Genomic DNA, 14,259 nt, shown 5'->3' on the forward strand with positions numbered 1-14,259 from the left:
ACATCTGCATCAGCAGCCTGGAGGGAGGCACAGAGTGCAGAATGCAGCCTCAGCTGCTGGGACCCCCAACTGGGAGCAGTTCTGACAGCCCTGAGGCTGTGCTGGCAGCCAGGGAGCCCTGGGCAGGCTGAGAGCTGGGGGAGAGGAACCTCCTGAAGGCCAAGCAGGGCAAGGGCAGAGTCCTGCCCCTGGGCAGGGACAACCTCCTGCAGCAGCACAGCCCAGGGGGGAGCTGCTGGGGAGCAGCTGCCAGGAGAAGGAGCTGGGGGTGCTGGGGGGCAGCAAGGAGGTGCCCAGCAGCCAGCAAGGTGCCCTGGGGGACAAGGAGGTCACCAAGGTCTCCTGCAGGGCATCAAGAAGAGTGTGGGCAGCAGCAGCTCAAGGGAGGCTCTGCTGCCCCTCTGCTCTGCCCTAGCCAGGCCACAGCTGCAGGGCTGGGTCCAGGTCTGGGCTCCCCAGCTGCAGAGAGACTGAGACCTGCTGGAGAGAGCCCAGGGGAGGCTGGGGAGAGGCTGAGGGGCCTGGAGCAGCTCTGGGAGCAGCAAAGGCTGAGAGCCCTGGGGCTGAGAGCCTGCAGAAGAGCAGCCCCAAGAGGGGAGCTGAGCAATGCTGAGCAAGAGCTGAAGGGGCTGTGGGGGGCAAGAGGCTGGGGCTGGCATCTGCTGAGTGCTGCCCAGGGCCAGGCCAAGGGGCACAAAGTGGCAGGCAGGAGGTGGCAGCAGGAGAGGAGAAAGTTGTTTGGTGTGAGGGTGCTGGAGGCCTGGAGCAGGCTGCCCAGAGAGGTTGTGGAGTCTCCTTGTGTGCAGAGCTTCCAACCCCCCCTGGCCATGGTGCTGCTGGGCAAGCTGCTGGGGGTGCCCTGCTGGAGCAGGCTGGGCTGGGCCTGGCTGAGCTCCAGAGCTCCCTCCCCTCCCCCACACCATGCTGGGATTCTGTGAACACTTGGATGAGGAGCCAAGGAAGAGCCCAAGTGGTGATCTGAAGCTAAACTGCTGCATCTGGCTTAACAAAACCACTTCCCATCTATCAGGAGGTCTCCACATGTGTGGCAGGTTTGAAGAGGTCACTGCCAGGAGGCCACTGAAGCCTTCACAGGAGCTGAAAAGCTGAGAGCATCTGTGGGACAACTCCAGTCTGGAATCCAGCTCAGCCAGAAGAGTTTCATCCCCAGAATCAAAGCCTGGGTTAGGTTGGGAGGGACCTCAAAGATGATCCAGTTCCAACCTCCTCCTGCTAGAGCAGGTTGCTCAAGGCCTCATCCAGCCTGGCCTTGGACATTTCCAAGCTTGAAGACTCCAGAACCTCTCTGGGCACCACCTTCCAGTGTCTCAATCACTCCCAAGGTCAGAGGGGAGGAAGAATGTCTTCTTCATGTCTCACTGCCCACCCAAGGAAGAGCAAAGAAAGGTTTGTGAGAGGTGAAATGATGGAGGGGGAGCAGAAATGTCCTTACTTGGCCATGGTCTCTGCAGAGAGATCTTCAGGGTTCCTCACTTTTGTTTCTCCTGGAAGAACAGAAGCAGAGTCAACTTTGCCTTAGCTGGAAACCTTCACTTCCCTCAGGGCTTGCTTGGAGCAGGGACCCCACAAAGCTTCCTGGCACAGTTAAGAGCAGGGATCAAGCAGCCCAGCATGAAGAAGAGCTGGTGGGGCTTCAGCACACTGGTGGCTCCTTGGTGGTCACAAACCATCTCCAAGCTCCAGAAGGAGCCTTCCTAATGGCAAGGAGCAGCTCCAGGCTATGAAAACCTGATGGAACCTCATGCTGGTGAGAGGAGGTGGGGAGGAACAGGCCCCTCTCTGCCTGCCACACCAGGCAAAGGGAGTGCCAGCTGCTGGCACCTGAGGGCAGGTGGTTGAGGAGCTCCAGAAGCCCCTTTCCCATCCCTGCTGTGGGATGGCTTCAGCATGCTTTGCTGGTCAGCTGGGGAGGGAGTCACCCCAGCAGCCAGAGCCAGCAGGGCTCTGCCAGGACGCTGCCATGGCTGGGAACGTCCTCAGGGTACTCACCGTGGCCTCGCAGGTCCAGAGCCACAATCCTGCACTGGATCCTGTTGATGATGGCAGACTGCAAGGAGGGACAGAGCCAAAGTCACCCCCAAAGCGCCCACAGCTCACCCACAGCAGGATTGGTGCCGCCCAGCAAGCCCAGAGGCACCTGCAGAGCTCAGCTGGGGAGACAGAACCTCCCCGGCGTGGTCAGCAGAGCTGAGCTGGAGCTCAGCAGGAGCCATCTGCCACACAAGTTGTCCTTCCTGGAGCCAGCTCAGCCCTTCCCCCTCTGCTGACACCACCTCTGGGGACACTCAGCTCCCTCCCTGCAGGGGCAGTGTCTCTGCTGTCACCTGCCCTCAGCCAGTCTGCTGCTGGGACCCAACTGGGAGCAGTGGCTGACAGCCCTGGGCAGGCTGAGAGCTGGGGCAGAGGAACCTCCTGCAGGCCAAGCAGGGCAAGGGCAGGGTCCTGCCTCTGGGCAGGGACAACCTCCTGCAGCAGCACAGCCTGGGGGGGAGCTGCTGGGGAGCAGCTGGCAGGAGAAGGAGCTGGGGGTGCTGGGGGACAGCAAGGAGGTGCCCAGCAGCCAGCAAGGTGCCCTGGGGGACAAGGAGGTCACCAAGGTGTCCTACAGGGCATCACGAAGAGTGTGGGCAGCAGCAGGGCAAGGGAGGTTGTGCTGCCCCTCTGCTCTGCCCTAGCCAGGCCACAGCTGCAGGGCTGGGTCCAGGTCTGGGCTCCCCAGCTGCAGAGAGACTGAGAAGTGCTGGAGAGAGTCCAGGGGAGGCTGGGGAGAGGCTGAGGGGCCTGGAGCAGCTCTGGGAGCAGCAAAGGCTGAGAGCCCTGGGGCTGAGAGCCTGCAGAAGAGCAGCCCCAGAGGGGAGCTGAGCAATGCTGAGCAAGAGCTGAAGGGGCTGTGGGGGGCAAGAGGCTGGGGCTGGCATCTGCTGAGTGCTGCCCAGGGCCAGGCCAAGGGGCACAAAGTGGCAGGCAGGAGGTGGCAGCAGGAGAGGAGAAAGTTGTTTGGTGTGAGGGTGCTGGAGGCCTGGAGCAGGCTGCCCAGAGAGGTTGTGGAGTCTCCTTGTGTGCAGAGCTTCCAACCCCCCCTGGCCATGGTGCTGCTGGGCAAGCTGCTGGGGGTGCCCTGCTGGAGCAGGGCCAGAGGAGGCCACAGCCATGCTGGGAGGGCTGGAAGGGCTCTGCTGTGAGGCCAGGCTAGGAGACATGGGACTGTTCAGATTGGAGTTGAGAAGGCTCCAGGGAGACCTTCTGGTGGCCTTGCAGGGCTTCAAGGGGCCATGAAGAAGGCTGGGGACAGACTTTTGAGCAGGACCTGTTGGGGCAGGCCAAGGAGAGATGGTTTGGAACTCAAAGAAGATTCAGAGTGGAGAGATGGAAGAAATGTTTGACACTGAGAGCCTGGTGAGAGCCTGTCCCAGGGTGCCCAGGGAGCTGGGAGCTGCCCCCTGGCTGGCACCAGCCCAGGCCAGGCTGTTTGGGGCTGTGAGCAGCCTGCTGTGGTTGGGAATGTCCCTGCTGGCTGCAGGGCCTTGGAGTGGGTGACCTGGGAAGGTGCCTTCACCACTGCACCCCCAGGTGCCTCTGCATCCACACAGCTGCCTGTTTCTTGAAGCAGAAGCTTACTCACAGTGAAGACAGCCCAGGAGAGAGCAGAGTGGCCTCCTCCATGCAAGAGCAGCAGGACAGGTCCCTCCAGCCCACTCCTGTAAATTCTAAAAGTGTATGACCAGTTAAGGACCTTTCAGGCACTTCTTTGACCTCTGGCAGCCCCCTGGCCCCCACAGGGCTTAGTTCCTACCCTTGAGTGGCTTCATTTCTCCTCCTCCTCCTCCTCAATAGGGTTCCCAAGCAGGTGAAACCTGGGCAGAGCTCACCCTCCCTTGATTTGAGCAGCACCAGGTTGGGGTGCTCTGGCTGCCCAGGTCTTCTCCTCCCCACACTGCACACACATCACCTGCCCACAGCCTTTTCTCTCTGTGCACAGCTAACCAAACCAGGCTCAGCAAACTCATCTGAGCCTGGATCTGTGGAGCTTTCCCCTCCTTGCCAAGGGAAAAAAAAATGCCCAGGGAGGCAGCACAGAAGAGTTCCAGGGCACTAAACTGGCTCCTGGGAGCTTACACAGCAGAGGAAGCTTAGGGGTGGTGGAGAAAATCTCCTGACAGACACTTGAGAAACCAAACCAACTACCACAGAAGCTCTGGCACCTCAGGAAGGGTTGAAGGTTGGACAAAATGACCTTGAAGGTCTCTTCCAACCAAAGCCATGATGAGATTCTGGGGTGCTGTGAAAGGCACAGAGGTGAGATGGGACCACAGGAACCCTATGGGGGTCAAGAAAGCCAAAGGTAAGGTCCTGCAGCTGGGCTGGGGGGAACCCCTGGGGTCCATCCAGGCTGGGGGGGGGAGGAGAGCAGCTCTGGGGAGACCTCCTGAGTGCTGGGGCAGCTCTGGAGGCCTCAGCACAGGCAGGGAGCTGCTGGAGCAGGGCCAGAGGAGGCCACAGCCATGCTGGGAGGGCTGGAAGGGCTCTGCTGGGTCCCCAGGCTGGGAGAGTTGGGGTTGTTGAGCCTGGAGAAGAGAAGGCTGCAGGGAGAGCTGCTGGTGGCCTGGCAGGGCTGGAAGGGGCTGAGGAGAAAGCTGGGGACAGAGGTTTGAGCAGGGCCTATGGGGACAGGCCAAGGGGGGAGGGTTTGAAGCTCCTAAAGGGAGCCTCAGGCTGGAGAGAAGGGAGAAATGTTTGCCCCTGAGGGTGGTGAGAGCCTGTCCCAGGGTGCCCAGCAAGCTGGGAGCTGCCCCCTGGCTGGCACCAGCCCAGGGCAGGTTGGTTTGGGGCTGTGAGCAGCCTGCTGGGGCTGGGGCTGTCCCTGCTGCCTGCAGGGGGTTGCCCTGGGTGACCAGCCAGCATGGATTCAGGAAGGGCAGCTCCTGCCTGACCAACCTGATCTCCTGCTCTGCTCAGGTGACTGCCTGGGGGATGTGGGGCAGGCTGTGGGCTGTGGTCTGCCTGGACTTCAGCAAGGCCTTTGCCACCGTCCCCCACAGCAAACTCCTGGCCAAGCTGTCAGCCCCTGGCTTGGACAGCAGCACTCTGTGCTGGCTGAGGAACTGGCTGGAGGCTGAGCCCAGAGAGTGGTGGTGAATGGTGCCACAGCCAGCTGGCAGCCAGGCACTAGTGGTGTGCCCCAGGGATCAGTGCTGGGCCCCAGCCTGCTCAATCTCTTTATTGATGATCTGGAGGAGGGCACTGAGTCCATCAGCAGTCAGTGTGCAGATGACAGCAAGCTGGGGGCAGGAGTTGAGCTGTTAGAGGGTGGGAGAGCTCTGCAGAGGCACCTTGCCAGGCTGGGCAGATGGGCAGAGTCCAAGGGCATCAGATTGAACATATCCAAGTGCCAGGTGCTGCACATTGGCCACAACAACCCCAGGCAGTGCTCCAGGCTGGGGTCAGAGTGGCTGAGAGCAGCCAGGCAGAGAGGGACCTGGGGGTACTGGTTGAGAGGAGGCTGAACATGAGCCTCCCCTTGGGTAGCTTGAGGTCACTTCCTCTTCTCCTGTCCCTTGTTCCTTGGGAGAAGAGACCAAACCCTCCTGGCTCCAAGCTGCTCTCAGGCAGCTGCAGAGAGCCAGCAGGTCTCCCCTCAGCCTCCTTCTCTCCAGGCTCAACCCCCCCAGCTCACTCAGCTGCTCCTCCCCAGCCCTCTCCTCCAGACCCTTCCCCAGCTGTGCTGCCCTTCCCTGGCCCTGCTCCAGCCCCTCAGAGTCTGAATCAACCACCAGTGGTGATCCTGCTGTGGTGGAACCTGGAGCAGCTGGGGAGCACTGCCCTGCAAAACAGAGAGTCACAGACTCAGGGCATGGGTTAGGGGCCCATGGCAGGGGCTTGGAACTCAGTGGTCCATGGAATGGGTTGGGGTGGAAGAGACCTCAAAGCTCATCCAGCTCCAACCCCCTGCCATGGGCAGGGACACCTCCCACCAGCCCAGGCTGCTCAGGGCCTCATCCAGCCTGGCCTTGAACACCTCCAGGGAGGGGACAGCCACAGCCTCCCTGGGCAACCTGTGCCAGTGTCTGCCCAGCCTCACTGGCAAGAATTTCCTCCTCATCTCCAGTCTCAATCTGCCCTCTTGCAGCTTCAATCCATTGCCCCTGCTCCTGTCACTCCCAGCTCCTATCAGAAGTCCCTCCCCAGCTCTCCTGTAGCTTCCCTCAGGTCCTGGAGGCACAATGGTGGGTGAACTGTTGGAACCTCAAGTCGGCCACCCCCTAGTGGGGGCTTTAAATCAATGATTATTTACTGTCCCTTTTCATCAATAATCAGTTAATGATTACTTTCAGTCACCAATTCCACAAGCAGCAGTGCCAGGAACTCCTCAGCCAGTTGAACTCTCAGCTCCTAGGGGTGACTCTGGTGGCTGAGGCAGACCCTCACAAGAGAAAAATCAAAGAGAAGATGGGAGGTGGGGGGGAAGGGGGCAAGGCATGAAAAAGCTGAAGAGAGTCCCACCAGAGCCCCAAACCCCCAGGGAGAGCTTCAAGCTAGGCCAAAGGATATATCCTTGCCAGTTTCATTCTCCACCACCACGTCCTCCATGGATTCAAAGTACTGGCTCCAAGGCACTGGGGAGAAGTCTCTCTTCCTTCCAGGGCTGCAAGAGAAAAGGTGGTCAGGAAGAGGCCTTGGAATAGGGCTGAGAGAAATGGAATCAGCACAGAATGGCTCAGGTTGGGAGGGACCTCAGAGCTCATCTCCTCCAGGCTCCACAGCATGCCCAGGGACACCTCTCAGCCAGACTCAGCTGCTCAAGGCCTCACCCAGCCTGGCCTTGAACAGCCCCAGGCAGGAGGCAGCCACAGCCTCCCTGGGCAGCCTGTGCTCACCACCCTCCTGCTGAAGAACTTCCTCCTCAGCCCCAGGCTGACCCTGCTGTGCCTCAGCTTCAAACCATTGCCCCTGGGCCTGGCTCTAGACCCCCTTAGCAGAAGTCCCTCTGCAGCCTTCCTGCAGGAGCCCTGCAGCTGCTGCTCTGCAGGCAGCACAACAGACACTGCAGAGCTCACACACCCTGGAGCAGCTTGCCCCAGCAGCACCATGGCCAGGGGGGGTTGGAAGCTCTGCACACAAGGAGACTCCACAACCTCTCTGGGCAGCCTGCTCCAGGCCTCCAGCACCCTCACACCAAACAACTTTCTCCTCTCCTGCTGCCACCTCCTGCCTGCCACTTTGTGCCCCTTGGCCTGGCCCTGGGCAGCACTCAGCAGATGCCAGCCCCAGCCTCTTGCCCCCCACAGCCCCTTCAGCTCTTGCTCAGCATTGCTCAGCTCCCCTCTGGGGCTGCTCTTCTGCAGGCTCTCAGCCCCAGGGCTCTCAGCCTTTGCTGCTCCCAGAGCTGCTCCAGGCCCCTCAGCCTCTCCCCAGCCTCCCCTGGACTCTCTCCAGCACTTCTCAGTCTCTCTGCAGCTGGGGAGCCCAGCCCTGGACCCAGCCCTGCAGCTGTGGCCTGGCTAGGGCAGAGCAGAGGGGCAGCAGAGCCTCCCTTGCCCTGCTGCTGCCCACACTCTTCTTGATGCCCCCAAGGACACCTTGGTGACCTCCTTGTCCCCCAGGACACCTTGCTGGCTGCTGGGCACCTCCTTGCTGCCCCCCAGCACCCCCAGCTCCTTCTCCTGCCAGCTGCTCCCCAGCAGCTCCCCCCTGGGCTGTGCTGCTGCAGGAGGTTGTCCCTGCCCAGGGGCAGGACCCTGCCCTTGCCCTGCTTGGCCTTCAGGAGGTTCCTCTCCCCCAGCTCTCAGCCTGCCCAGGGCTCCCTGGCTGCCAGCACCCCACCAAATGACCTCTTCAGTAAGCTCCTCCTGCAGCAGCAGCAGCACCAGGTTGCATCCAGCACCTTAGGGAACACAATTCCCCCTCAGTTTTTAGGGTGAACCCAGCCCTGTGGGCACGACCCAAGGCCCAAGGGCTCTCCCAAAGCTGCCCAGATGCCAACCCCCATTTCGCTTCTGGCTCCCAGCAGGAGGTGCAGCTGTGTGTCCTCTGCCCACAACTGCCCTGCTGACTCAGATGCTGCCAAATCTGTTCTGGGGGCTGAGAGTCCCTGGGAGAGGCTTTAATTTTGGCACTGACAGAATGAGCCTTGATTGGAGCCCAGGATGCAGGATGAGTAAGAGAGGACCATTTTATCTGGCTCTTCACACTTCACAGCTCTTCTGGAGGAGGCAACCAGCACAGAATGTTAACATCAGGCACTGGAGGAAGGAGCCTCACAGAAGGGAAAATCACCCCCTGGGGGAAGGAAGCTGCCTCTGAATGCTGGGCTAGCTGAGGAAATAAAGCCCCTCAGCCCAAGGAGGGCTTGGAGCATGGCCAGAGGAGGGCAATGAAGCTGGGGAGGGGCCTGGAGGAGGAGGAGGAGGAGGGGAAGGGCCTGGAGGAGGAGGAGGGGAAGGGCCTGGAGGAGGAGGAGGGGAAGGGCCTGGAGGAGGAGGAGGGGAAGGGCCTGGAGGAGGAGGAGGGGAAGGGCCTGGAGGAGGAGGAGGGGAAGGGCCTGGAGGAGGAGGAGGGGAAGGGCCTGGAGGAGGAGGAGGGGAAGGGCCTGGAGGAGGAGGAGGGGAAGGGCCTGGAGGAGGAGGAGGGGAAGGGCCTGGAGGAGGAGGAGGGGAAGGGCCTGGAGGAGGAGGAGGGGAAGGGCCTGGAGGAGGAGGAGGGGAAGGGCCTGGAGGAGGAGGAGGGGAAGGGCCTGGAGGAGGAGGAGGGGAAGGGCCTGGAGGAGGAGGAGGGGAAGGGCCTGGAGGAGGAGGAGGGGAAGGGCCTGGAGGAGGAGGAGGGGAAGGGCCTGGAGGAGGAGGAGGGGAAGGGCCTGGAGGAGGAGGAGGGGAAGGGCCTGGAGGAGGAGGAGGGGAAGGGCCTGGAGGAGGAGGAGGGGAAGGGCCTGGAGGAGGAGGAGGGGGAGGAGGAGGGGAAGGGCCTGGAGGAGGAGGAGGAGGGGAAGGGCCTGGAGGAGGAGGAGGAGGGGAAGGGCCTGGAGGAGGAGGAGGAGGGGAAGGGCCTGGAGGAGGAGGAGGAGGGGAAGGGCCTGGAGGAGGGGAAGGGCCTGGAGGAGGAGGAGAGGAAGGAGGAGGGGAAGGGCCTGGAGGAGGAGGAGGGGAAGGAGGAGGGGAAGGGCCTGGAGGAGGAGGAGGGGAAGGAGGAGGGGAAGGGCCTGGAGGAGGAGGAGGGGAAGGAGGAGGAGGAGGGGAAGGGCCTGGAGGAGGAGGAGGAGGGGAAGGAGGAGGGGAAGGGCCTGGAGGAGGAGGAGGAGGGGAAGGGCCTGGAGGAGGAGGAGGAGGGGAAGGGCCTGGAGGAGGAGGAGGAGGGGAAGGGCCTGGAGGAGGAGGAGGAGGGGAAGGGCCTGGAGGAGGAGGGAGGAGGGGAAGGGCCTAGAGGAGGAGGAGGAGGGGAAGGGCCTACAGGAGGAGGAGGAGGGGAAGGGCCTGGAGGAGGAGGAGGGGAAGGAGGAGGGGAAGGGCCTGGAGGAGGAGGAGGGGAAGGAGGAGGGGAAGGGCCTGGAGGAGGAGGAGGGGAAGGAGGAGGGGAAGGGCCTGGAGGAGGAGGAGGGGAAGGAGGAGGGGAAGGGCCTGGAGGGAGGAGGAGGAGGAGGAGGGGCTGAGCGCCCTGGGGGAATTGAGAAAAGGAGAGGAAGGCCTCCTGGCTCTCTCTACAACTCCCTGAAAGGACTTGGGAGCCAGGAGGGGTCAAGGTCTTGTCCCAGGGAACAAAGGACAGGATAAGAAATGGCCTCAGGTTGTGGCAGGGGAGGTTGAGCTTGGCCCTGAGGAACAGGAGACCCAAGAACTCCTCTGCTTGGTGGGGGGGCAGCTGGATCAGGAAGTGAAGCAGAGCTGGGAATGAAGAACCTTGGACACCTCCAATGCAGATGAGGACAAACTGACAATTAAAGGCACATTCCTGACTCCAGCCAATGCTGGAGCAATGCACAGTGACCTCTGCTTGCATCCTGAGGCCATCAAAGGGCAGGATAAAGGCAGAAGAAGAGAATGCAGAGCCCAGCATGGTGGGAGTTGGAAGGGAGCTCTGGAGCTCAGCCAGGCCAAGCCCAGCTGTTGCCTTTCTTGCTCACCTGGGCAAGAGGCCAACCCTGGCTGATCCAGGCTGCCCTCAGGGAGCTGCAGAGAGCCACAAGGTCTCCCCTCAGCCTCCTCTGCTGTAGTAGCCTCAACCCCCCCAGGGCCCTCAGCTGCTCCTCACAACTTCTCCACAGCCTTCTCCTCCTTCCCCACACCCCTCCCCAGCTTCCTTGCCCTGCTCTGGCCCTGCCCCAGCCCTCAAGCTCCTCCTGGCAGGGAGGGCCCAACCCTGCCCCCAGGCTTGCAGCTGTGGGCTCCCCAGTGCCCAGCCCAGGGGCACAATCCCTGCCCTGCTCCTGCTGCCCACCCCATTGCTGCTCCAGCCCAGGCTGCTGCTGCCCTCCTTGCCCACTTGGGCACCCCCTGCCTCTCCTCTCCAGCCTCTGACACCAACCCTCCCAGGGCCTTTCCCCCCCAGGCACTTCCCAGCCCCTCTGCCCCCAGCCTGGAGCCCTCCTGTGCTTGCTGTGCCCCAGGGGCAGGTCCCAGCCCTTGCCCTTGGTGTCCTCATCTCACTGCCCTCTCCAGAAGTGTCTACAGCAGCACAGCTTCACCTCAGTCTTGCTGCCTTCCACTTCTTGTTCCCTTTTTGCTGCCAAAGCCTCTCCAGACCAAACCCTTCCCAGGTCAGGCCTCCAGGGGACATTGCCCATGGGGAAGGATTTGCTCCAGGGCTGAGCAGATGCCAGCCCCAGCCTCTTGCCCCCCACAGCCCCTTCAGCTCTTGCTCAGCATTGCTCAGCTCCCCTCTGGGGCTGCTCTTCTGCAGGCTCTCAGCCCCAGGGCTCTCAGCCTTTGCTGCTCCCAGAGCTGCTCCAGGCCCCTCAGCCTCTCCCCAGCCTCCCCTGGACTCTCTCCAGCAGGTCTCAGTCTCTCTGCAGCTGGGGAGCCCAGCCCTGGACCCAGCCCTGCAGCTGTGGCCTGGTTAGGGCAGAGCAGAGGGGCAGCAGAGCCTCCCTTGCCCTGCTGCTGCCCACACTCTTCTTGATGCCCTGCAGGAGACCTTGGTGACCTCCTTGTCCCCCAGGGCACCTTGCTGGCTGCTGGGCACCTCCTTGCTGTCCCCCAGCACCCCCAGCTCCTTCTCCTGGCAGCTGCTCCCCAGCAGCTCCCCCCTGGGCTGTGCTGCTGCAGGAGGTTGTCCCTGCCCAGGGGCAGGACTCTGCCCTTGCCCTGCTTGGCCTTCAGGAGGTTCCTCTCCCCCAGCTCTCAGCCTGCCCAGGGCTCCCTGGCTGCCAGCACAGCCTCAGGGCTGTCAGCACTGCTCCCACTTGGGGTCCCAGCAGCAAACTGGCTGAGGCTCCACTCTGTGCCTCCCTCCAGGCTGCTGATGAAGATGTTGGCCAGGGGTGGGACACCACCAGCTCCAGGCCTCCATCTAGACCCTGCCCAGCTGCTCCCAACCCTCTGAGCTGTGCCCTTTAGAGGAGGCCACGTTAGGATCAGTCACCATGGAGGGTGCTCGGGGTTTGGGTTTGGATTCCCATTTAAGATCTTCAGTGGCTGGCTTGGAGCTGAGGAATCACTCTAGAGAAGCTCTGAGGTTGGCTCCATCCCTGCTGTGGCCTGCAGGACCCTTTCAAAGGCAGGGATTAGCTTCCCCCAGTTGAAATCTTTGGTCAGCAGAATGCAGCTTCAGCAGGGGAAGGTGCCACAGGCACAGCTGCTGCTCTTGGGCTTGCTGCTGCTTCTGGGTGTGCTAAAAAAGGACCTGGGGGGAGAATTGACTCCTCAAAGGTACTGACTGGGGCAGGTCTGGGCTCCCCAGCTGCAGAGAGACTGAGAAGTGCTGGAGAGAGTCCAGGGGAGGCTGGGGAGAGGCTGAGGGGCCTGGAGCAGCTCTGGGAGCAGCAAAGGCTGAGAGCCCTGGGGCTGAGAGCCTGCAGAAGAGCAGCCCCAGAGGGGAGCTGAGCAATGCTGAGCAAGAGCTGAAGGGGCTGTGGGGGGCAAGAGGCTGGGGCTGGCATCTGCTGAGTGCTGCCCAGGGCCAGGCCAAGGGGCACAAAGTGGCAGGCAGGAGGTGGCAGCAGGAGAGGAGAAAGTTGTTTGGTGTGAGGGTGCTGGAGGCCTGGAGCAGGCTGCCCAGAGAGGTTGTGGAGTCTCCTTGTGTGCAGAGCTTCCAACCCCCCCTGGCCATGGTGCTGCTGGGCAAGCTGCTGGGGGTGCCCTGCTGGAGCAGGCTGGGCTGGGCCTGGCTGAGCTCCAGAGCTCCCTTCCCACCTCCCCATGCTGCAGGATGTTTCTCCCTGGCATCACAGCATGGTTTGGCTTGGAAGGGACCTCCAGAGCTCCTTTAGGCCACACCAGAGCTGCAAATCCACCTTCCTGCTCCTTGCTTTTGGAAACCCAGAGAGGAGTTCAGGCAAGCAGGTCAGCAGCTTGATGAGGTGCTGACACCAGCCCTGGGACCTTGCTTGCTTCCCTTCCTCAGGGCAGGGCAAACCAACCCCCAGCCCCACCATGAAGCATTTCCTGGGCTTGGCAGAGGCATTTTGAGCTCCATGCCCCTGGGGTATTTTGGCAGCTCCTGAAGCTCTCTGCTCTGCTGGGAGCAAGCCTCTCATGTGCAGGATGCTTCCTGCCCTGCCCATCATCAGAGGCTCATCATCATCATCCCCATGCTGGAGCTAGGTGGTGCTGCTCAGCCCTGGAGCAAATCCTTCCCCATGGGCAATGTCCCCTGGAGGCCTGACCTGGGAAGGGTTTGGTCTGGAGAGGCTTTGGGAGCAAAAAGGGAACAAGAAGTGGAAGGCAGCAAGACTGAGGTGAAGCTGTGCTGCTGTAGACACTTCTGGTGAGGGCAGTGAGATGAGGACACCAAGGGCAAGGGCTGGGACCTGCCCCTGGGGCACAGCAAGGCCAGGAGGGCTCCAGGCTGGGGGCAGAGGGGCTGGGAAGTGCCTGGGGGGGAAAGGCCCTGGGGGGGTTGTTTGACAGCAGCTGGAGAGGAGGCAGGGGGTGCCCAGGTGGGCAAGGAGGGCAGCAGCAGCCTGGGCTGGAGCAGCAATGGTGTGGGCAGCAGGAGCAGGGCAGGGATTGTGCCCCTGGGCTGGGCACTGGGGAGCCCACAGCTGCAAGCCTGGGGGCAGGGTTGGGCCCTCCCTGCCAGGAGGAGCTTGAGGGCTGGGGCAGGGCCAGAGAAGGGCAAGGAAGCTGGGGAGGGGTCTGGGGAAGGAGGAGAAGGCTGTGGAGAAGTTGTGAGGAGCAGCTGAGGGCCCTGGGGGGGTTGAGGCTGCAGCAGAGGAGGCTGAGGGGAGACCTTGTGGCTCTCTGCAGCTCCCTGAGAGCAGCTTGCAGCCAGCTGGGGCTCAAGGGCTGCTCCTGAGGGCTGGGCCAAGAGGAGATGGCCTCAGGTTGTGGCAGGGGAGGTTGAGCTTGGCCCTGAGGAGCAATTTGTGCTCCTTGAGGGGTGCCCAGGCCTGTGGCAGGCTGCCCAGGGCAGTGGTGGAGTCCCCAGGCCTGGAGGGGTTTGGAAGGTGTGGTGCTGAGGGCCAGGGGCTGTTGCAGCCCTGGGGCTCTGCTGGGTTGCTGTTTGGACTCCATGGTCCCAAAGGTCTTTTCCAGCCCAATCAATTTGATGTCTGTCTGATTGAACTCTGCTCCTCTCCCCTGTCTATACTTTCACTGATCTTGAGCTCCCACCCAGACAAATCCCAGCTCCTCTGAGCCTCTCTTTGAGCACAGGCCACAAAATTCCTCCCAGGAAAGGGCTGCTGAGGAGCAACCCCAGCCCCAGTCAGCTCCTCCCAGAAGTGAGGAGGTTCAAGAACCCTTTCCCCTGTCTCCTTGCCACACAGAAGTGGCTGCAGAAGCTCCAGACCAGTTGTTTCACATCCAGCACATGGTTGCAAGGCCAACCCAAGGGCTTGGTGACCTCTCACATGATGTCTACATCCAGAGAGCCACCACACTGCCACCCAAGAGCCAGGGGGCTGCCACCCCCTGACCCTAACCTGTCTCAGCCAACAGCTGGGACCTTTCCCTGCCAAATCCCCCAGCAACAAGCTCTCAGCCACAAAGCTCCCTCTCTCCCAGGCCCCCACCCCAGCCCTCAGCACCCCCACCATCAAACACCTAGCAGCAACCCCCCCAGGCCTCCACTCCCCCCTCCAGCAACAAG

The 14,259-nt window shown here is 62.0% G+C and overlaps 1 protein-coding gene across 1 annotated transcript in view; it reads right to left on the reverse strand.

The window, feature by feature from the left end:
• Positions 1-14,259, reverse strand: part of PPME1 (protein phosphatase methylesterase 1) — a 31,280-nt gene that overhangs the window by 15,954 nt on the left and 1,067 nt on the right. The window contains 4 exon segments of the mRNA XM_068141938.1: positions 1,454-1,505; positions 2,011-2,068; positions 3,644-3,735; positions 6,570-6,664. Of these exon segments, the coding sequence (XP_067998039.1) occupies positions 1,454-1,505; positions 2,011-2,068; positions 3,644-3,735; positions 6,570-6,664 (297 nt within the window).

This window comes from Melanerpes formicivorus, unplaced genomic scaffold (genome assembly GCF_026170545.1).
Source record: "Melanerpes formicivorus ecotype bairdi unplaced genomic scaffold, bMelFor1.0.p_v2 SCAF_1, whole genome shotgun sequence".
Lineage (NCBI taxonomy): Eukaryota > Metazoa > Chordata > Aves > Piciformes > Picidae > Melanerpes > Melanerpes formicivorus.